Source organism: Molossus molossus, unplaced genomic scaffold (genome assembly GCF_014108415.1).
Source record: "Molossus molossus isolate mMolMol1 unplaced genomic scaffold, mMolMol1.p scaffold_m16_p_2, whole genome shotgun sequence".
In the NCBI taxonomy this organism is placed as follows: domain Eukaryota; kingdom Metazoa; phylum Chordata; class Mammalia; order Chiroptera; family Molossidae; genus Molossus; species Molossus molossus.
Genome location: NW_023425355.1, coordinates 96,755,505 through 96,777,142, shown reverse-complemented (window position 1 = coordinate 96,777,142; position 21,638 = coordinate 96,755,505). Strand labels below are relative to the sequence as shown.

The following is a 21,638-nucleotide window of genomic DNA, read 5'->3' as shown; positions in this document are numbered from 1 at the left end:
AAATTGTAAGGACTAGGGGTTAGTGGTCAGATAGTGGGATGCTTGAATTTAAGAAGTCAGACCAGCTCTGGCTGGTTTGGCTTAGCGGTTGGAGCATTGGCCTGTGGACCAAAGAGTCACAGGTTCGATTCTGGTCAAGGGCACACGCCTCAGTTGCAGTTCATCCCTGGCCCTGGGCAGGGTCATTTGGGAGGCAACCAATTGATGTATCCCTCTCACGTCGCTGTTTCTCTCTCTCCCTCCCTCCCTCCCACTCTATCTAAAGATAAATAGAAAAAAAATATCCTCAGGTGAGGGTTTTTAAAAAATATGTCAGACTGGAAAGAAATCTACTAGATGCCAACGTTTATGGAGTGGGTGATCAGTGGCGTTGAGGGGGACTGGGAAGCCAGGGTACTGTTTGGATTATTTATATGGACAATGATAATACTGAGAATGGCAGCAAGAGTTGGAGAAGAGAGGAGCACTGTGGTCCAAGTACAGCTTCTCTGTGTATAGGGATGATGTCATGCCCCCAACCACACAGCCCCCAAAAGAACAAAGCCCATAGGCAGTCACAGAGACCTATCTCCTCCCTCACTTTTGGAAGTGCTATCCCAGAACTCTTTCTTCCAGGAATCTCTCACCCATTCCGTAGTCCCACAGCACCAGAGTCACTTCACAGGGTCAGGATCTTAAGAAGATCCAAGATCCTATGGGAGAAGTCTCACAATAACCATCTCTTCCCTCTTAGAGGCAATCAGAGAGTTATCATTGGTTAGGGTATAAAAATTAAGAAAAATGTTTTCATCCAGAGCTAGACAGCTCCTTGGTTGTAGCTAGAAATTGACACCTGTTTTGGAACTGCTGAGGGCTTCTTCATTGGAAGCAGGGCTCTCTCAAAGAGGCCAAATCCAAAGTCTTCTTAGTGTAGAAGAGCAAGGATAGAAGCTCCTAAAGGTGGAAGACAGTGAGGAAAGAGGCAGTTTAACCTCTTGGAAAGGGCTCAGTAGTGGGCAGGGACGGTGTCCAGGGCTTCCTCCGGTTCTCGGGTGATGTCCACATTCTGAGAAAAGAAAGCCCAGGATTAATAGGAAGGAGACAGCAGTATGGAGCCCCAGCCCCTCCCCTGTATGTTGTCCTAACTACCAGGCTCCCCTCTTTTAGCCAGGCCTGGATCCTGATACTTTCACAGGAAAGCCTGGAGGAATCTTGCCTGAGGCCTTTGGCATGGGTTTCTATGGCCCTGCATCTCCATGGTTCCAGCACTTCTAGGTGCTGGTTATCTATTTGATTCTGCAAAACACCCAAGGTCTCTGGGACTGGGGTGGCCTTTCAGTGGGGGAGGGTGCTTTTGTCATGTGCTAGCTTAGGCCACAGAGCCTGTCACCTACCTCAGGCATCTCCCGGTGTGTGTTTACAGCCTCCACATTTAGGTAGATGGACTCCACTTTGCAGCCTCAAAAAGAACAACCCATCCATCCATAAACCCCGAAGGAAAGCACAGGTCTTTTCTGAGGTGTCATTCCCCAATGCCCCCATCACCACCCACACCCCCAGCTCCACGCTGTATGCACTTGTGAATTCCCTGTGGGGAGGGGAATTTAGACCAGCTATGTGATGTGGGGAAGACACCAAAGCTAAGAGGCAGCGGATGGGACATCCTCCCAGCTTGTCCTCTAATAGTCTCAGTGTTCTCTGAGCCTCAGTTGCTCAATTGTCAATGGAAAGATGAGAAGAGATGATCTCTGGGGTCTCCCCCAACTCTTCTGGTCTGAGAGACAGCAATCTAGTCTATCTAATAATGCTGGAACTCTGTGAATCCTCCAAGCTGTGCCAGGTTGTCAAGTGGTGAAAGAGTGCCTGGGCCACCACCTTGGGACTATCAGTCACAGATACAGTTATTTAGAGGACAAGGGTTATGGCAACATCTGAGGTGTGGAAGGTCACAAGGGAGGTTTGGCGAGCCTGAAGGAGAATGATGTTATCACTGGGGCCTGGGACTGGCAGAGGAAGCCCAATGCCTGTGGAAACCCCCTTAACTCCATCTCTGGATTACAACTGCCAACTGCCCTGTTCGTACCCCTGAACAGATATTAGTCTGTCTCTTCCCTGCTCACGAAAATTTCATAGCTAACTAATACCCTAAGAGAGAGTCTAAATTTCCCAGGCTAGCCCTTTCTTTAATCTGGCCCCAAAATACACTACATACACTCACTTGTTCCTCTGGTCCCCTTTGGAGATGCCCACTCCCCCACCCTGCTCAGCTTGGTGCTGTATCCTCAGTGCTCTGGTAGAGAAAGAGGAAGTTGGGCTAGGCCGCAGTTTAGAGGCCATCCCCGTTTTTCCCCATTCTCACCTTGCCACCTCCACCAGGACATCCAACTACCCACCAAAGGAACCCCACCCCAGGACTCTACTGGGCACATTGCAGGCACTGGAGGAATGCTAATGGCCTCTATGTGTCTTTCCCCAGATGAAGGCGGGGCTCTCACCATAAGCCACAGGTGTGAGTTTGAGCACTGTGTGCAGAGGGCACTTGAGATATGGTAGCTCATCTGGAAAGGAGGAGAAAGCAGCCATCAGAGGAGGTGCTGGGGAGGTCACCAGGCCCCCAGGCCTGCAGGTTTACAGCACTGTCCCCTGTCCATACCCCTTCCCCATGGTCGGGCTCCCCAGGGGCCCACTCCCCTGCAGGGTGGCCAGGGAGAAAGAGAGCACAGGGGAGGCAGGAGAGCCCTGGGGAATGCAGCCCGACTGTGGGTCCCCCAGGCGAGTCAGGATGGGCACCTTGGCGGTGGCCTACCTCCTCACTAACAAGGCAGCCATGACACCAAGGCAGCTCCCCTGCCCCCGGCCCAGCCTCGGGTCTTTCACAGGCTCCCAGGCCACAGAGGCCCACAGTGCACCTCCCCAAGGGTTTCCTGAGGCCCTAGTGTGCACCAGGCCCTCGGACGAGGTGTGCCGGTACCTGGGCAGCTCCCATCCTGGCCTGCACCTCAGACCCCTCTCACTCTTGATAATGGACAAGCATTCCTCGATTGACTTGCTTCCAGTTACTGACTATTTTGCATCAAGTTCTCTGAATATTCACTCACCATTCCTTGTATGGGCCTGGGTTTTATTTAGCAGACAGCCCCGAGGGGAGGGCATGGTCAGGCTCATAGCACAGATGAGGAAAACAAGGCTCTCAGAGTGAGGACACTCGCCCCAAGGCACACAGCCAGGCTGTGGCATTGCTGGGCCTGGAACCCAGAACCCTCTGAGTTCAGTTCAAATGTGCAGTCTGCCAACTGCGCCTTCGAGGGGCTCACAGTGTCTTGGTGGCCACATCCCCACCTCTGGACACGCTGTGATGACACCCACCTGCCCGACCACCCAGACTGCCCGTACCACTCCCCATCTCCCTTCATTGAGGCAGAACCCCACCCCTCAGGGCTTCCGACCCCTGAGGTTGCTCCTACACGTTTGAGGGGCCTGCCAATGCCCTGCCAGCCCCCTGAGACATCTGTTTTTCAGTCTCCTGGGCGTCCATCCTGCTGCTCCTCGTCGTCTTGGTCCGCATCAGCGTCAGGCCCTGAGCCCCGTCACTCTGGTGCGCCATCTCCTTCCAGGCTCGCTGACACTGAGGGAGTTACTGTTCCTCGTGGCACACGTGACGGAACCGACCCGGAGCAGGGAACCCACCTGCCTGAGGTCTCTCGGCCCCTCTGCCACCACCTCCACAAGTGGCCTGGCACTGTCTTTTCTTTCTCTGGCCCTTAGAGTTCCCATCTCTCACAGCATGGGATTGGACTGCATGTACTCTGGGGTTGCCCAGCTGAGGTCCCTTGGGTCTGCATCCCTGGTCACGTCATCTCTGTGGGCCTCCGTCTCCACACCTGGGTGATGGGGGTAGGAGCATGTGCTCGGCCTGCCTGGCTCAGCTCCCAGGGCAGCTCTGAGCCGCTGGTGTGGCCTGTGCATGAAAGCAGGTGGGAAGTGGGGAAAGCAGTGTGCGAACAGGGCATGCGCGTGCCACCCACACACTCCAGGCGTGTGTGAGGGGAGGCTTCTGGAATGCATCTGGGGTTCACGCCCCTCCCAGCCCCTCTGAGCCCCGTGACCCAGGTAGGGCCAGTCACTTCAGCTCTCCGAGCCTCCGTTTCCTCATCTGCACTGTCAGGTGGCAGTGCCCACCTCGCAGTCTCAAGCACGGCACCGAGCAGTAGGTCCTTGGAGCGTGTCGATCTAGTAGCACTGGGACCCCCACCCTCATCCCCGTCACATTTTTTCAGTGAGGAGATGGAGGAAATAATTGGTCCAGTGTCAAGTTCTCAAGTTCCCCAGGTTCCAATTCTGGATGCCTCCATATTACAAGTGCCCTTGATTTTGACATTAGCAACATAGAAATGATACAAAACTGCACACATTGTGCACTTCAAATATGGCTCTGCACTGGGCTCACACTCATCCGCAGCGTCTTGGAGATGCCAACACTTCAGTGTCCACGTCAGAAGTGGACTCTCACACCTGAGGGTGGCACAACAGTCCCTTGCCAGGCCACCGCCCTAGTTTGCAATTCAGTATATGTAGTCAGTGTATAAATACCCTGTAAATTACAATGTCTAGCTATTGTTTTAAAAAAGAAATCATTAAAAAAATTTTAAAAACGAAAACACTATCTTGAGAAAATAATCTCTACAGTAAATATAGAAACCTATAATCAGGATCATGAAGTCACAAAAGGTCCATTGCCACCTGATGACAGCATACTTAGCATTTCTAGATTGAGGCAGACTGTTAAAGCTGGTGTTGAAGACATAAGCTCAGAATGCTGGTAACACTAATAATAGAAACTAACACTTATTTAGCCCATGCTATGTGTCATGAACTGTTCTAAGCTCTTTACATATGTTGATTTATTTAAACTTCATCATTATTCTCCCCATTTTACAGATGAGGAAACTGAGGGCCAGAGAGGTTAAGTAATTTGCCAAAGCTAGTATGTGATAGAGCAAGAACCTGAACTCAGGCTAAACTGAGGGCCAGAGAGGTTAAGTAATTTGCCAAAGCTAGTATGTGATAGAGCAAGAACCTGAACTCAGGCATCTTTGTTCTAGACACTGCTCTTAACTACTAAGATATAAACCACCAACTGTTCATGTCAGGGTCTCAAATCACATCTAACTCCCCATGCCAGAAACAGAGAGGACAGTGGTACCTGAGCTCTTATCCAGAAAGTAAGCCAGGAGGCACCGCATGACAGCCTGGTGGCAGATCACCAGTACATTTTCCTGCCGCTCTAGCTCCATTATAACTGGCTCCAGACGCTGAACCAGATCCTCATAGGACTAAAAATAAGAAAAATACTTGGGTAAGAAAGGGAGATTTGCCCAGAGGACAGGAACTCTAGACCAGGAATCAGGAAAACTTGGATGTGGTGCTAGTTCAGTTGTTGACCCAACAGTATAACCATAGGCAACTCGCCTCCTTCTTAGGGTCTTGGTTTCTTATCTATTAAATGGAGAGTAATAAATATGTTTGACTAGATATCAACAACAATAATAAAACTTCGCACTACAAAAAGATTCCTAGAAAAGCTAGATAAAATAAATGCCTGCACTGCTGACTTTTCAAGAAAATAAAGGAAACTTTTTCAGAAGTATCAGGCTCTTCTGTTCTGGTATTTACTTTGAAAAATAAGATCATCATTCTTATAAAATGAGATTAATAAAAATGCACATTAGATAATGAGATATAGACTCATTACAAGTAAACTGTACTGTAGAAATAATAAAGTGCGCAGAATAGTTTTTTTAAAAAAAGGAAACATTATAAATATAGGGTTCCAAAATGAAGAAAACCTTGGTTAAAAAACAGTGGTAAGTGGTTGTGGAAGCCACAACGGCCCTGGGGCATTTGTTAATAATGTTATCCAAAAGGCTTGAGTTTTTAAAATCTTATAGAGACAGGACCTCAGAGGGAAGGGGGGTAGGGGTGGGAAGAGATAAACCAAAGAACTTATAAGCATATATGTATAACCAATGGACACAAACAATAATGTGGAGAAGGGTTGGGTAGGTGGGGCGGAGGGGGTCAATGGGGGAAAAAGGGAGATATCTGTAAAACTTTCAACAATAAAGATAAATTAAAAAAAAATACTTATAGAGACAGGAGACAAGGCCTTAGGTATGCACAAGGTAGGGAGTTGGGACTAAAATTCTCAAATACTGTAAACCTGAGACCCTCAAAGGGCTACATCCTCAATAAAAGTATAAACTAGAAAAAAGTATATATAAACAAAGGGAAACAAAAGAAACTGTATCTGTCTCTGTTTGATTCTTAGTACAAAAATTTAGAAAATGCGGGCCTGGCCAGTGTGGCTTGGTGGTTAGAATGTCAGCCCAAGCACTGAAGGGTTACAGGTTCCAATCCTAGTCAAGGGCACATAACAGGGTTGTAGGGTCAATCTCTGGTCCCTGTCAGGCATGTGCAGGAGGCAACCAATCGATCTTTCTCCCCCAACCCCTGTCTCTCTCTCCCTGCCCTCCCTCCATGCCTCCCTTCCACACTCTCTCAAAATCAATGGAGCCTGGCTGGTGTGGCTCAGTGGCTGAGCATCGACCCATGCACCAAGAGGTTGCCAGTTCAATTCCCTGTCAGGGCACATGCCCAGGTTGTGGGCCCGATCCCCAGTGGGGGACATGCAGGAGGCAGGCAATTGATGTTCTCTCTCATCAGTGTTTCTCTCTCTCTCTCCCTCTCCCTTCCTCTCTCTCTAAAAAAAAAAAATCAATAGAGAAAAAAGAAATTTTTTTTTTTATTCTCACCCGAGGACATTTTTCCATTTTTTTGTACAGATAGAGTAGGAGAGAGAGAGAGAGAGAAACATCGATGTGAAAGGGACACATCGAGTGGTTGCCACCCGCACGACCAACCAGGGCCGGGGACAAAGTGCAACTGAGGTACATGCCCTTAGCGGGAACCGAACCCGGGTCTCTCCGGACCGCAGGCCGACGCTCTAACCGCTGAACCAAACCGGCCAGGGCGAGAAAAAATTTTTTTAATCAATGGAAAAAATATCCTTGGGTGAGGATTAACAACAATAAAAACAAAAAGTAGAAAATGCCTCCTATAGGAATGTACAACCACAAGTCTACCCTCAAGTGGGTTTGTGGTTCAGAATTAACTATCCATATGTTTTAGAAAATGCTAAGCTGAGAGTTTAATAAAAAGTGATTTCAAGTCATTAGCTCCCAGGAGTGTCTGGAAGAAGCAAATAGAAATTTTCTCTGGATCCTCTCAACTCAGGCTGCATGGGACTCCCACAAATAAATTTTTGCCAAAATGAAGCTCACATAATATACAAGGAAATAAACTATCATGAGTGAAAATAAGTGGGAAAAGAAAAAAGCAAGAGGAGATCCTTAAAAACTTAAGGTAAATAATCCAAAATATAAAACAAATACGTTTAAAAATTTTAAGGAAACAAAAGATGGAGTAAAAAATGTAAGGAAGACACAAGATGATACCAAACACATGATGTAGATTTGAAACAGTACTAAATAGAATTCTAGAAATAATAAAAAAAAAAGTTCATTAAAATTGACAACTCCATGGGTGAGTAAACAGAAGTTTAGATACAACTGAAGAAATAGGAATTTGGAAGACAGAGCTGAAGAAGTTACTCTAACTGCAACAAAGATCAAACATAAGAAAACAAGTTAGGAGACCTAAAGAATAGAGACAGGACTAACACACACCTAATTGTATGTCAGGAGACAATACAGAGCATGTGAGAGAGGAATATTTAAAGACATAATGTCTAAGAGTTTTTCTAGAATTGAGGAAGAATCCCAATTCTCAGATTCAGGAGTCCAACCCAAGAAAAATGAATGAAAATAAATTAATATTTAGACATAGCAGAGTAGAACTAAAAAAAACAATGAAGATACAAAGACCCTAAAAAAAGCCAGAGAGAAAATAAATATCAATTAGACTGATAGGAGACTTCTTAGGCACATTAGAAGTCAGAAGACAGTGGGGGTAATGTCTTCAAAGTGCTGAGAGAAACCAGCCATGAGCCTAGAGTTTTATACCAAAATATCATCTAGGACTGAGCCCCCAACCCAAGACCTTTTTAAACAAAAAAAATTGTGAGCTTACTACCAATAGATCCTCCTGAATGAAGTTTGAAAGGAAAACGGAGATTCTCAAAAAATGGTGATGGAGTGAATGGAAGCTACACAGAGGATCTCCCAGGACCAAACGGGAATTACAACTAAAATAAAAACAAATCTTTGGAAGAAAGCAACAGAAAAGCAGTGGAACAGGACCATATAACAAGGGACACTGGTAGGATCTGCTGAGACACAACAGGGTGGCTGGGAACCCATGGACAGCAGCAGTCTTAGCTGTGAGCAGCGCCCTCAGGGTTAAACTACCAAACGACTCCACAGTGCAGAGCCAAAACAGAGCACTAAAATAGCCACTGCCACTCACCTAGGGCTCTGGCAGAGGGAGGGCAGACTGGTCTGGAACTGTGTGGAGCCACTTGGAATTTAGAGGGCACACAGAGTTTTTGCTGAGTTGCAGCCACAGAGGATGGTGGCCAGTTGGCTCCTTCCCAGAGCTGTGATGAAAAGCAGCAGCCCCTCCCTCGGAGGTTCAGGTTTTTCCAGGTGAGGCAAAAAATGCAAATTAAGGCTCATTAACAACCAGCATCTATCCCACCCTCTGGAAATCCTCTTACACAGAATACCAGGGCTACATTCCAAGGCACTGAGTAACTGAGACTACTAGTTTCCAGGCAAAAAACTACAGGATAACTGAACCTTTCCTGGGCTTGCAAATCTACCCAGGAAAGTAAGACTTGACAGTGGTGTCTAACGTGGGCCCACCCAGGCTCATCCAAACACAGCAGAGGGAGCCGCAAACAGCAGAACACCAACACCCACAGGGAAAATTTGGCAGGCTCCAAAGCCCACTGAGAGAGCCAAAATGGTGAAACAAAGAAATAAGTCACAAATGAAAGAACAAGAGAACTCTATCGAAGATGAGATCAATGAAATGCAGTTAAGTGGATTATCAGAGCTAGAGTTCAGAGCCATGATCTTGATGAAGCTCAACAGCATGAGTAAGGACATCAGCACCATGAGTAAATATATAGAAACATTGAAAACCAACCAAGTAGAAATGAAGAATGACATAGCAGAAATTAAGAACACATTGCAAGGACTAACCAGCAGAGTAGAAGAAGCTGAGGACCGGATCAGTGAATTAGAAGACAGTATAGAAAAAATCAAACAATCAGAAAACCAAAAAGAAAAAACCAATTGAAAAACAAGAAGACAGCTTAAGAGAACTGTGGGACAACTGGAAACGTAATAACATTCGCATCATAGGAGTCCCTGAAGAAGAAGAAAATGGGCAAGCATTAGAGAATATATTTGAAGTAATAGTGACAGAAAACTTTCCTAACTTGGTGAAGGAAGAAGGCATTCAAGTTCAAGAAGCACAGAGAGCCCCAAGTAAGAAGAACCCAAACAGGACTACACCAAGACACATAATAATTAAAATGCCCAAAAATTAAAGACAAAGAGAGAATCCAAAATGCAGCAAGAGATAAGCAACAAGTTACCTACAAAGGAAACCACATAAGGTTATCAGCTGACTTCTCAACAGAAACACTACAGACCAGAAGGGAGTGGCATGAAGTAATAGAGGTCATGAAAACCAAGGATCTGAATCCAAGACTACTCTATCCAGAAAAGCTATCATTCAAAATAGAATGTCAATTAAAGAACTTCCCAGACATAAAAAAACAAAGGCTAGGGAATATCTTAGCACAAAACCAGCACTGCGAGATATGCTAAAAGGACTGCTGTAATTGGTAGAAGAAAAAGAAAGAAAAATAGAACCACACTAAACAAAAATGGCAATACATAAGTACATATCAATAATTACCTTAAATGTAAATGGTTTGAATGCTCCGATAAACAAACACAGTGTAGCTGACTGGAAAATAAAGCATGACTCACATATATGTTGTTTAAAAGACACCCACCTCACAACAAAACACTCACATAGGTTCAAAGTGAAGAGATAAAAAAAATCTCTCAAGCAAATGGAAAGAAAGAAAAAGCTGGGGTAGCAATACTCATATCTGATAAAGTAGATATCAAAATGAAGGCCATAACTAGAGACAAAGAAGGACAATACATAATATTGAAAGTATCTATCCAACAGGAAGACACAACCTTGGTAAACATATATGCGCCCAATATAGGAGAACCAACATATATTAAAAATCTTTTGGAGGACTTCAAAGGAGAAATCAACAGCAAAACAATTATAGCAGGGAACTTCAACACCCTGCTGACATCACTGGACAGATCCTCTAGACAAAAAATTAACAAGGAAACAGAAACTCTAAATGAAGTACTGGATCAATGGATATAATAGATTATCTACAGAGAATTACCCCCACAACATCAGAATTCACATTCTTCTCAAGTGCACATGGCACATTCTCAAAGATAGACCACCACATGTTAGGACATAAACTAAGTCTCTACAAGTTCAAGAAGATTGAAATCATATCAAGCATCTTCTCAGATCACAATGGCATGAGACTAGAAATCAATTGCGACAAGAAAATGCAAAGACATTTGAAAACATGGATACTAAATAGCACGTTATTAAACAATGAAGGGGTTACCAAGGAGATCAAGGAAGAAATTAAAAACTTCCTGGAAACCAATGAAAGTGAACACACAACAACACAAAATCTATGGGATGCAGCAAAAGCAGTTCTGAGAGGGAAGTTCATAGCAGCACAGGCTTACCTCAAGAAGCAAGAAAAATTTCCAATAGACTATCTAACCTCAAAACTTAAAGAACTAGAAATCAAACAAAAAGAAAACCCCAGAGCAAGTGGAAGGAAGGAAATAGTAAAGATCAGAGCAGAAATAATTGACATGGAGACCAAAAAAAACAATTCAAAGGATCAATGAAACAAAGATCTGGTTCTTTGAAAAGATAAACAAGATTGATGGACCCTTAGCTAGACTCACCAAGAAATAGAAACCAAACTCAAACACACAAAATCAGAAATGAAAGAGGAGAAATAATAACTGACACCACAGAAATACAAAGGATTGTGAGCAAATATTATGAACAATTATACGGTAACAAATTTGACAATCTAAGTGAAATGGACAAATTTCTAGAAACACATAGTCTCCCAAAACTGAACCGGGAAGAGACAGAAAACTTGAACAGACCAATAACAAACAAAAGAAATTGAAGATGTAATCAGGACTCTCCCAGCAAACAAAAGCCCAGGCCCAGATGGCTTCACGGGGGAATTTTACCGAACATTCAAAGACCTAATACCCATTATACTCAAACTATTTCAAAAAATTCAAGAAGACAGAAGACTTCCAAACTCGTTTTATGAAGCCAGCATAATTCTAATTCCAAAACAAAAAGAGAAAACTACAGGCCAATATCCCTGATGAACATAGACGCCAAAATCCTGAACAAAATACTAGCAAATGGAATCCAGCAATACATCAAAAAATTTATTCACCATGACCAAGTGGGATTCCTCCCAGGGATGCAAGGCTGGTACAATATTTGCCAACCAATAAATGTGATACACCACATAAACAAAATGAAAAATAAAAATCATATGATCATATTAATAGACACTGAAAAACCATTCGACACAATCCAGCACCCATTTCTGATAGAAAAGCTCAGCAATCTGGGAATAAAAGGATCCTATCTTGACATAATGAAGGCCATATATGAAAGACCTACAGCCAACATCATACTCAATGGGGAAAATTAAAAGCATTTCCCTTAAGAACAGGAACAAGACAAGGCTGCCCACTTTCGCCACTCTTATTTAACATAGTGCTGGAAGTCTTAGCCGCAGCAATCAGACAGGAAAAAAATAAATAAAAGGGATCCAAATTGGAAAGGAATCATTGAAACTGTCATTATTTTCAGATGACATAATACTATACGTAGAAAACCCCAAACACTCCATCAGACATTTACTAGACTTAATAAATGAATTTGGCAAAGTAGCAGGATACAAAATTAACGTCAAGAAATCGACAGCATTCTTATACACCAATGATGAAGTCACAGAAAAAGAAAGTTATAAAAACAATCCCATTTACCATTGCAGCAAAAAAATTAAGATACTTAGGAATAAACTTAACAAAAGAAATATAGGACCTATTTGCAGAAAACTACAGGTCACTGAAAAAAGAAACAGAGGAAGATATAAAAAGGTGGAAATATATACCTGTTCATGGATTGGAAGAATTAACTTCATTAAAATGTCCATACTACCCAAAGAAATCTAAAGATTCAATGCAATCTCCATCAAAATACCAACGACATATTTCACAGAACTAGAACAAATACTTCAAAAGTTCATATGGAACCAAAAAAAGACCCCAAATAGCTACAGCAATCTTGAAAGAGAAGAACAAAGTAGGGGGGATCACATTACCAGATTTCAGGTTATACTACAAAGCCACTGTAATCAAAACAGCCTGGTACTGGCACAAGAACAGGCATATAGACCAGTGGAACAGAATAGAGAACCCAGAAATGAACCCAAGACAATATGCTCAATTGATATTTGACAAAGGTGGCAAGAGCTTACAGTGGAGTAAAGACAGCCCCTTTGATAAATGGTGTTGGGAAAATTGGACAGCTACATGCAAAAAAATGAAACTAGACCATCAACTTATACCCTACACAAGAATAATCTCAAAATGGATAAAAGACTTCAATGGGACTCATGATTCCATAAAAATCCTAGAAGAAAATGTAGGCAACAAAATTTCAGACTTCATATGCAGTAGAATTTTCACTGATACATCACCTAAGGCAACAGAAACAAAGGAGAAATTAAACACATGGGACTACATCAAACTCAAAACTTCTGCATAGGAAAAGAAGCAACCACCAAAATGGAAAGGCAACCTACTCCATGAAAGAGCATAATTGCCAATGATACATGAAATTAGGGGTTAATTTCCAATATATAGAGAGTGCTCATACAGCTCAACAAAAGGAAGACAAAGAACCCAATTAAAAAATGGGCAGAGGAACTAAATAGACACCTCTCCAAACAGGACATACAAATGGCTAAGAGACATATGAAGAAATGCTCAACATCACTAATCATCAGAGAGATGCAAATTAAAACAACAATGAGGTATCACCTCACACCTGTCAGAAGGGCCGCCGTCAACATATCATCAAACAACAAGTGTTGGCGAGGGTGTGGAGAAAAGGGGACTCTAGTGCACTGCTGGTGGGAATGCAGACTGGTGCAGCCACTATGGAAAACAATATGGTGTTACCTCAAAGAATTAAAATTGAATTGCCCTTTGACCCAGTGTTCCCAATTCTAGGAATATACCCTAAGAAGCCTGAAACACCAATCAGAAAGAATATATGTACCCCCATGTTCATAGCAGCACTATTTACAACAGCTAAGATCTGGAAACAGCCCAAATGTCCATCAGTTGATGAATGGTTAAGGAAGCAATGATACATATACACAATGGAGTACTATGCAGCTGTAAGAAAGAAAGATCTCTTATCCTTTAAGATGATATGGAGGGACCTGAAAAGTATTATCCTAAGCAAAACAAGCCAAACAGAGAAAGACAAGTATCATATGATCTCACTTATTTGTGGAATATAATGAACATAACAGTCTGAGGAACAGGGTAGTCCCAGAGACGTGGAAGTAGGGTACAGACTGACAAACCGCAGAAGAGGGGGTCGGGGGGAGAGAGATGAACCACAGAACTTGTATGCATGTATGCATGACCAATGGACATGAACAATAAGGCTGGGGACTGGGTGGGGAGTGAGGGGGAAGAGGGTGTCAGTGGGGGAAAAAGGAGAAACATCTGTAACAAAAATAAATAAATTAATTAATTTAAAAAAACAGAAAACAGAATTTGAACACAGAAGGAAAACTTGAGATGCAAGGAGAAAAAATAATAAAAGGAATCGGTAAACATGTGGTTAGATATAAACAAACACTGACTGTATGCAATAAGTTTAATAATAACAATAATTCATTTGCAGATTAAGACACAAGGTTGGACTAAAATAAAAAACAGTAACAAACATTTAAGTTAGGAGAGGTTGTGGTCAGAGTTTAAAATTCTTATTTTTATATGGGGGAAGGTGGAAATATTGATTTTAGATATTGTTAATTATGCATATTGCAATGTTGAGCAACCCCTAAAAGAATGGAAACATTTAATATAACTCAAATATAGATTTAAAAACTCTACAAATTCTAAGGAAGAGAGGAAAAGAGAAAAAAAAAAGCATAGAGAGCTCCAAACAAGAGAACAGAAGTAAGCCGAAACAGATCAGTAATTGCAATGAAAATAAATGTACAAAACCTAACATTCAAAAGACATACATTTTCAGTTTGTATTAAAAACTACAAATGTCAACTATGCACTGTTTACAATAGAGACAAAACAAAAATACAAAAATCTCAAAATAATGAGTAAATAAAGATAAACTAGGCAAATACTAACAATAATGAATGTTACATAACTATATCAGTATTAAATAAAATACACTTTTAGGCAAAAATGCACTTTTAGAAGAAAAGAGATTTACTCACTATATAATAAAATGTACAAATCACTAAGAACATATAATTGCTTTAAATTTATATGCCTCTAGCCCTGGCTGGTTTTGCTTAGTGGTTAGAGCATCAGCTTGTGGACCAATGAGTCATGGGTTCAATTCCAGTCAAGAGGACGTACCTCGGTTGTGGTTCGTACCAGCCTGGTCGGGATAGAGCGGGAGGCAGCTATTTGATGTGTCTCTCTCACATCCATGTTTCTTTCTCTCTCCCTCTCTCTCTGTCTCTTTCTTCCCCTCCCTCCCACTCTATCTTTAAAAACATGAAAAAATATCCTCAGGTGAGGTTAAAAAAATTATATGCCTCTAATAACATGGACTCAAAATATATAAAGGAAAATGAGGGAAACTTCAGATCAACTTGATTATGTCATTTCTAAGGATGAAGATAAAAATGTGAAAATGCTTTGTAACACAGGATATCTCCTGTTTTATCTTCCCTGATATTAGCTTTTTTTATCATTGTTCTCAGGAATTTGTATCAGACATGGAGTATGACTAATAAATACTCTAAAATGTAGAACTGCCTAAATGAGGATTTGCCTCATATGAGGCTAAAGAATTGATGGTTCATGTGGTGGCAAAAAAGTACATTAAAATATCAGCCATTGTTCATTTGGACTCCAACCCACTGCTTAGAGAGGCTGGAGCTTTAGAAAACTTGACAATAAAATGTCAGGAAATTAGAGTATGCTGAAGTATTTCAAATGCCTTTAGTGAAAAAAAAAAAAAAAGTATTTTTTAAAAAGAAAGTATACCGGAGACAAAGTCTAGGATAAAGAGAGTCCTCCTGAAAGCAGAGAGGAACTAGCAGGCAAATATGTGGCTTTTAAAACAGAGGAATCTGGCCCTGGCCGGTCTGGCTCAGCGGTTAGAGCATCAGCCTGCGGACCAAAGAGACACGGGTTCGATTCTGGCCAAGGGCACATACCTCAGTTGCGATTTGTCCCCAGCCCTAATTGGGGTGAGGTAACCACTCAGTGTGTCCCTCTCATGTCAATGCTTCTCTCTCCCCCCCCCCACTCTATCTGAACAAAAATGGAAAAATATCCTTGGGTGAGGATTAAAAAATAAATAAAACAGAGGACTCTGTTGCAGCCAAGAATCTGAGACAGCCCAGGGCCAGATAATCATGTGCATTGTGGGAAGGCAGTTGCTGCAAAATATCTTTATCCTGTTTCTAAAGCAATCTAGGAAACTATGGAACTTAGCAATTGGAATGGAGACATTGAGGAGGCATTGAGGAGGAGTTCTAGGAATCAGTCCACCCTTCAGATTTTACCTCTCCCTTGGGATAGCGGTAGCGATATTTATCTTGGTCCCGTAGTGCAAATTCTTCAGGGTAATGTTCCTGGATTTCTTCATAGGTCATCTCCTCACAGACACCCTGAGAAAAATTATTTGGGGAACAAAGTATACACAAAGTGAAATCCACACACTCTTTATCATAATTTTGAGGCCAAGTGATGGTAGAACAGTAGCACCTAGGTTTCTGTGAACACATCTCTAGGTTTGTGCTTGTTGTCGGAGTGTATGTGTGTGTGTGTGTGTGTGTGTGTGTGTGTGTGCATTAGGTGTGTGGCTGTGCCGATGTGAGAGTGAATGCACATGTATAGGTGTATTCAGCATGAGTATAGGGAGGGTCTCTGTGGTGTTTCTATATGATTGTTCCAACAGGTTTGTAGGTGTACATTGTACATATATGTATGTATTTTTATAAATATGTGGGCTTAAGGATTTGTGACTTTGCATGTGTGTGTGCCTGTGTGCCTGTGGCATGTTTAGGGAATCTATGCTTTGTGCTTATATATTTGTCTTATATGTAATGAGCTTGTGTGATTGTGTGTGTGTGTGTGTGTGTGTGTGTGTGTGTGTAGGGAGTCGGAGCATCTGAGAATGTGCCTGCGTGAGTGTTTCTGTGGTCTGTTTTTCCATGTGTCTCAGTGTGTCTGTGGCATGTGTATCTGTAAGTGTTTATGTCCCTGATTATGTCTCTGGTATATATGTGTGAACATCTGTGTGCCTATATCTGAGGTCTATGTGAATTTGTGGCATTATGCTTGATGCTGTGTGATGTACTGTGCATGTGTCCAGGGTATGCCTCTGTGTTCAAGTGATGTAGAAATATGCAAAGACTACATATGTGTCTATGGTGATTGTGATTGTGTCTATATGTATCTCTAGGTGTATCTGTAAGTGTGTATGTGTGTGTGTGTGCATATGGTGTAGCTGTTATTGGTAGGTGTCTGAGAGAGAGCCTGTGTGTGACGAGTGGAAGTGCATGTGTGTGACTGTAAGCATACTTGTGGTGGGTGCCTGTGACTGTGTATGCAAGCTTATGTACATCCACAGCAGAGTTCTCCCATTTTATAGCATTTCGCATCCCTTCTTCCCCTACCTCTGCTCCAGGATCTGGCAGATAATAAAAACAGCTACCCACAGATACCTCACAAGGCAAGAATTAGTAAATTCCTAACAGTTTCAGAGTGGGCCTAGGGGAGATACACTCTCCTCACCCAAAGAAGGGATTGAGAGCTCAGAGACTGTCTCTCAGGAGCATACAAAAGCTCCAAGTCCACTGAGAAATTTCCAGAAGTAAGGTGGCTGCTGGCTGCTGGTGGAAGTGATGTTGAGTTTATAAATTTTCCTTCTGGTTATGTGGATCCCAAGGATTACACCTTCCTGTAGGGGGAGCCGCAGGCTCTGGTTATTGTCTTTAGAGAAATCTACCAGGTTTCCTTTAGGAGTGAGATTCACCTCTGCCCCAGCCTAAAAACAGCTCTGAACTGTCAAACTTCTCCAACTGACCCAGGCCATGGCAGAAAGTGCAAACTATGGGATACACAAGGTCCTTCCAGATTAGCTTCCACTTTCTATTCTGAGGCATTCTAAGAACCTCTTACCTGTGGAAATGGTCACTAATTTTCTACTGACTTAAGGGAAATTGCCTAACCTCTCTAACTTTTATTTTCATCTGAAAAATGAAGAGAGTTACAATTATCTCACAAAAGTGTTTTGAATATTAGAGGCAAGATGTGCAAAAGAGACTAGTAAAGGATGTATAAGGCATGTTTTAAAGGCTCAATTGATCATGGAAAACAAACCAGAAACTTAGGCACCATTCTAAATTCTTGCTTCTTCCTCACCCACCCCCTCATAACTGACTGCTGAGATTCTACCTCCTAAATTTCTCTCAAATCTATTCCTTTTTCCTCCCGCTTAGTTCCCACTGCTACAACCTTAGCAGTTGTACACACACACACAGAGTACTCTCTTTGCTTAAGCTGTTTTCTCTGCCTGGCATACCACTCCTGATCTTCTCTACCTGGCTCACTCTTAACCCTCCAAGTTAACACTGGCATCACTTCCTCCAGACAGATCCTGGTTGGGCCAAATGCCCTGCCCCAACATCTGTGCGCCCACAGTCTAGCCTATCAGAACCTGTATTACACAGAGTGTTTTATATTCCTCTGTCTGATGTATTTATCTTGAAAATTCAGTGAAAACAGGAACCAATCTTCGTCTCCAGCAAAATCTGTTCTACAGATTTTGTGAAACAAAGTAGGTATTGAATAAATGTTTACATCACATATGTGCCAGAAACAAACCATAACTGAACTCTTAGGATGAAGAGTTTATGTATTTTCTTGCATCTATTTTACAGCAAATACACGTGACATGTAGGACAATGCTGTATATCACTTTTGTAAGTATGTGTATCACTCTACATCTGTAGTTAAGTACATATGTATGTATGTATGTTTGTTTGCACACACATACTTGTGTTTATAGAGGTATATTTAGTAGGCAAACAAATTAACCTACCTACATTCAAGTTTTCTACACCTGTGGTGAAGCTTTTACTTTGGGGTCTAACAATCATAACCCGGGTGCTGCTACCTGATGTCAGTGTAACTATAGTGCAGGTGAGACAATGGAGAGGAAACAATGCCTTTTCACAGAGCTCACGGGAAAACCTGACCCTGAAGAGAGATTGCCATGTCATGAGGGTCAGATGAAATATCCCACAAGTTCTTCTTCATTTCATCTCCAGTGCCACTACTCTGGTCCATCACACCCTTACCTCTTGCCTGGACTAATGCAGCCATCTCCATACTAGTCTACATGCTCTTTCTGGCCCTCTTTCTACCTAGTCTCCACACATGGCCAGAGTGGTCTTTTTATTTTTTTAAAAAGGTGAATCACATCCAAGCCACTCCTCCTGGACTTAGACCACATCAATGGCTTCCCATTTATAGGTCAGCGTCCATCCAAATCCCTCAAATTGATATAAAGCCCTACATGCTGCCTTCCTTTCCAATCTTATCTCCCTTATCACCAGACCTCACATTCACTGTCCCAGCCTCTTTGCCATTCTATCCTCAGTTCTATGAACATGGCATGCTCTCTTCTCATCTCTAGGCCTTCACATGAGTTGTTCCTTGCCACTGAAATTAAATGTATTCCCTCACTCCCAGCCCATTTTGCCTGTTTCTTTTCTCACCTCTACCTTTATCTAGGAAGCTTTCCTTGTTAATCTCCCACCACCGACTTGTCAGGAGTACCCTCACCTTCAGAGCCTCTCACAACACTTTGTCACATGAGATGCAGTATCTTATTTATTGCCTGCACTTGGGCTCCATGAGGACAGAGAACTTGTCTGTTCTGGCCTTCACTGGATCCTCAACACACAGAATAGTGTCTGGCACATGGCTGGTTGTTGAGAAATGTTTGTTAAATTAATTAGGTTGTCATGGCAGCCAGAGCAGAGGCAACCCAGATATAAGCCCAGAGTCAAGCCCCACCACCCACCAGGAAATCCATTCCCCTACATCTCACCGCATCAATTTCATTCAAGGCCTTCCATTGCTCATAGGGGACGCCCAGGGCCTCAGCTGTCTGGATAGTCCTCTTCATGTGGCTGGTCCACACTTTGAGGGAGCTGATGCCCTGGGACTGAATGAAGCTGGCCAGAGCATAAGCATACTGGGAAGTGGGGGTGGGGCACAAGTGATGAGAAGAGGGGAGAAAGAGAGAGATAAAAGAACACAGGGTGGCCATAAGAATAAGCTCAGATCTGTCACAAATGGTAGAATGGTGATGAACAAGCAGGAATACAGAATTTAAATGTTTCCAATTTATAAAAAATCATACTCTTTCCCATGTGACTATGGATCAAGGGAATAGACTAGAGTATGTGTGTTTATGTGTGTGTGTGTGTGTGTGTGTGTATGTTTGTTCATTGATGCTTACTCACTGAACCCCCTACTCAGTTTTCATTCATTCAAACAGTTCACCTCTTACATTTGTGGAGCCTGGGACAAGAGTACATTTGGAGGCACTTCACCTACAGTCTACCTCCTGTCTCTTCCTGCCTCCATGCTGCATTCACAGGTGCCTTGAGTACATGTTTGTGGATAATCCAGTCACATGACCTAGTTGTGTACAAACCATATCTTCATAGATACCCCTGATCTACAATCAGTGACCCTTTGGCTACCCCTTCACCTAGGGGTAAACATTCCTGTGATGTGGCCTGCTCTTAGGTGGACAGACTCTGAGATAGGGCCACACAGGCACTGGAAACTGATACTAGACCACAAGGGCAAGGATTTCTAGAATTCTGGGTACTCAGAGTGTGGTCTAGATGTGGTGTGGTGGGATTTTGGGAATATTTCTCTTTGACCCTTTTAATTCTGACTTTTTAGTATGGGGTCCTGGCACTCAGGTTCTAAGGACATTCAAACATGTACTGAGTATGTGTGGACCTGTGCTAGGTAATGGGGGGACCTGTTCTCAAGACACGAGAAACAATGACAGCACCGAGAGAAACCATGAGGGGCTGTGGGAACCCAGATGAGCAAGTGATTCACTCTCCTTCTGAGTATAGGCATGTTATTAGTTACAGATGGTGTGTGAGGAACATCTGCACAAATGCATAGACACAGGCACACATTTATACGTACAAATATGGGCACTGTGTACACACATTCTAATTGTGCATTCTGAGTCTGCAGCAGTCAGTGTGCCCTGGTGGACGGAGCCCTTGACTGGGAGGTAGGTGATGGGGGTTAAACTGCTCCAGCTCCCTTACAGTCTCCCTGTGCCCGGGGCATCCCTGCCCCTCTCTGGCCTTGGCTCTCATCCCTGCCCCTCTCTGGCCTTGGCTCTCCTGCAGGACGTGAACAGCATCAGCTCTCCCAGCCTGGTTTCTGCGAGTGGAGATTAGATAGTGGATGGGGAGCACGCAGAGCACTCCCTGGTGCAGAGTAGGCGAGAGCTACTGTAATTGATGTGGGTGACAGTCGATGGGAAAGTGCACGCTGCACTGTGCCCAGGAGCGGGAAGGTTGCGGCCAGGTGGGTGCGTGTTCATGCTCACGTTTGTGTGGGGGGAAGTGCGCTGTGTGGAGATGGCCACGTGTCCAAACTGGGTGGCGGGGTATGTGGGCAAGGCCATGGCCAGCCCCGACCAAGAGACCCCTGGCTTCAGGTGGTGCTATGAGGTGGGGGTGATGCCTCCGGTGCCCTCTGATTCTGCTCTGAGGAGAGAGGGAGGTGGGACTCAGAGGTCAGAGTCCATCTTGAGGGGAGGCTGCCAGAGTGAAGGCAACAGAAAGGGCGCCGTGAGTGCGGGTGTAGCCCCTTGCCTGTGGCACCGCCAGCTCTGCAGTGGGGGAGGCTGAGGGGCAGGCTGGAAGGCCTGGTTTCCAGTCCTGGCTCCAACTGTGTCTGACCTGGGGCCGCTCTCTGCTCCTGTCTGGGCCCCAGCTTCGTCATCCATAAACGGGGACAGTAATGCCCACTCCACAGAGCTGCTGTGAAGATTAAATGAGGACACACACGTGGAAGCAGATGGCACCATGACTATGCACAAGTGTCCAGTGAAAGAGGGTGCTCCACCCATCTGTACCCCCCTTCCCACTTGTCTCATCCCCAAATGATTCCCCCCAGCAGGGACCTGTG

The 21,638-nt window shown here is 43.6% G+C and overlaps 1 protein-coding gene across 2 annotated transcripts in view; it reads right to left on the bottom strand.

Moving 5' to 3' along the window:
* Positions 1-301: 301 nt before the first annotated feature.
* Positions 302-21,638, bottom strand: part of PFKFB1 (6-phosphofructo-2-kinase/fructose-2,6-biphosphatase 1) — a 70,653-nt gene continuing 49,316 nt past the window's right edge. For both annotated transcript variants that reach the window (XM_036271562.1, XM_036271561.1), the window contains exons 9-14: positions 19,513-19,659; positions 15,956-16,060; positions 5,183-5,312; positions 2,475-2,537; positions 1,374-1,438; positions 302-1,045 (exon numbers count right to left, since the gene is read on the bottom strand). In XM_036271562.1, the coding sequence (XP_036127455.1) occupies positions 986-1,045; positions 1,374-1,438; positions 2,475-2,537; positions 5,183-5,312; positions 15,956-16,060; positions 19,513-19,659 (570 nt within the window). In that variant the 3' untranslated portion in view covers positions 302-985. The remainder of the gene's footprint in view (positions 1,046-1,373; positions 1,439-2,474; positions 2,538-5,182; positions 5,313-15,955; positions 16,061-19,512; positions 19,660-21,638) is intronic.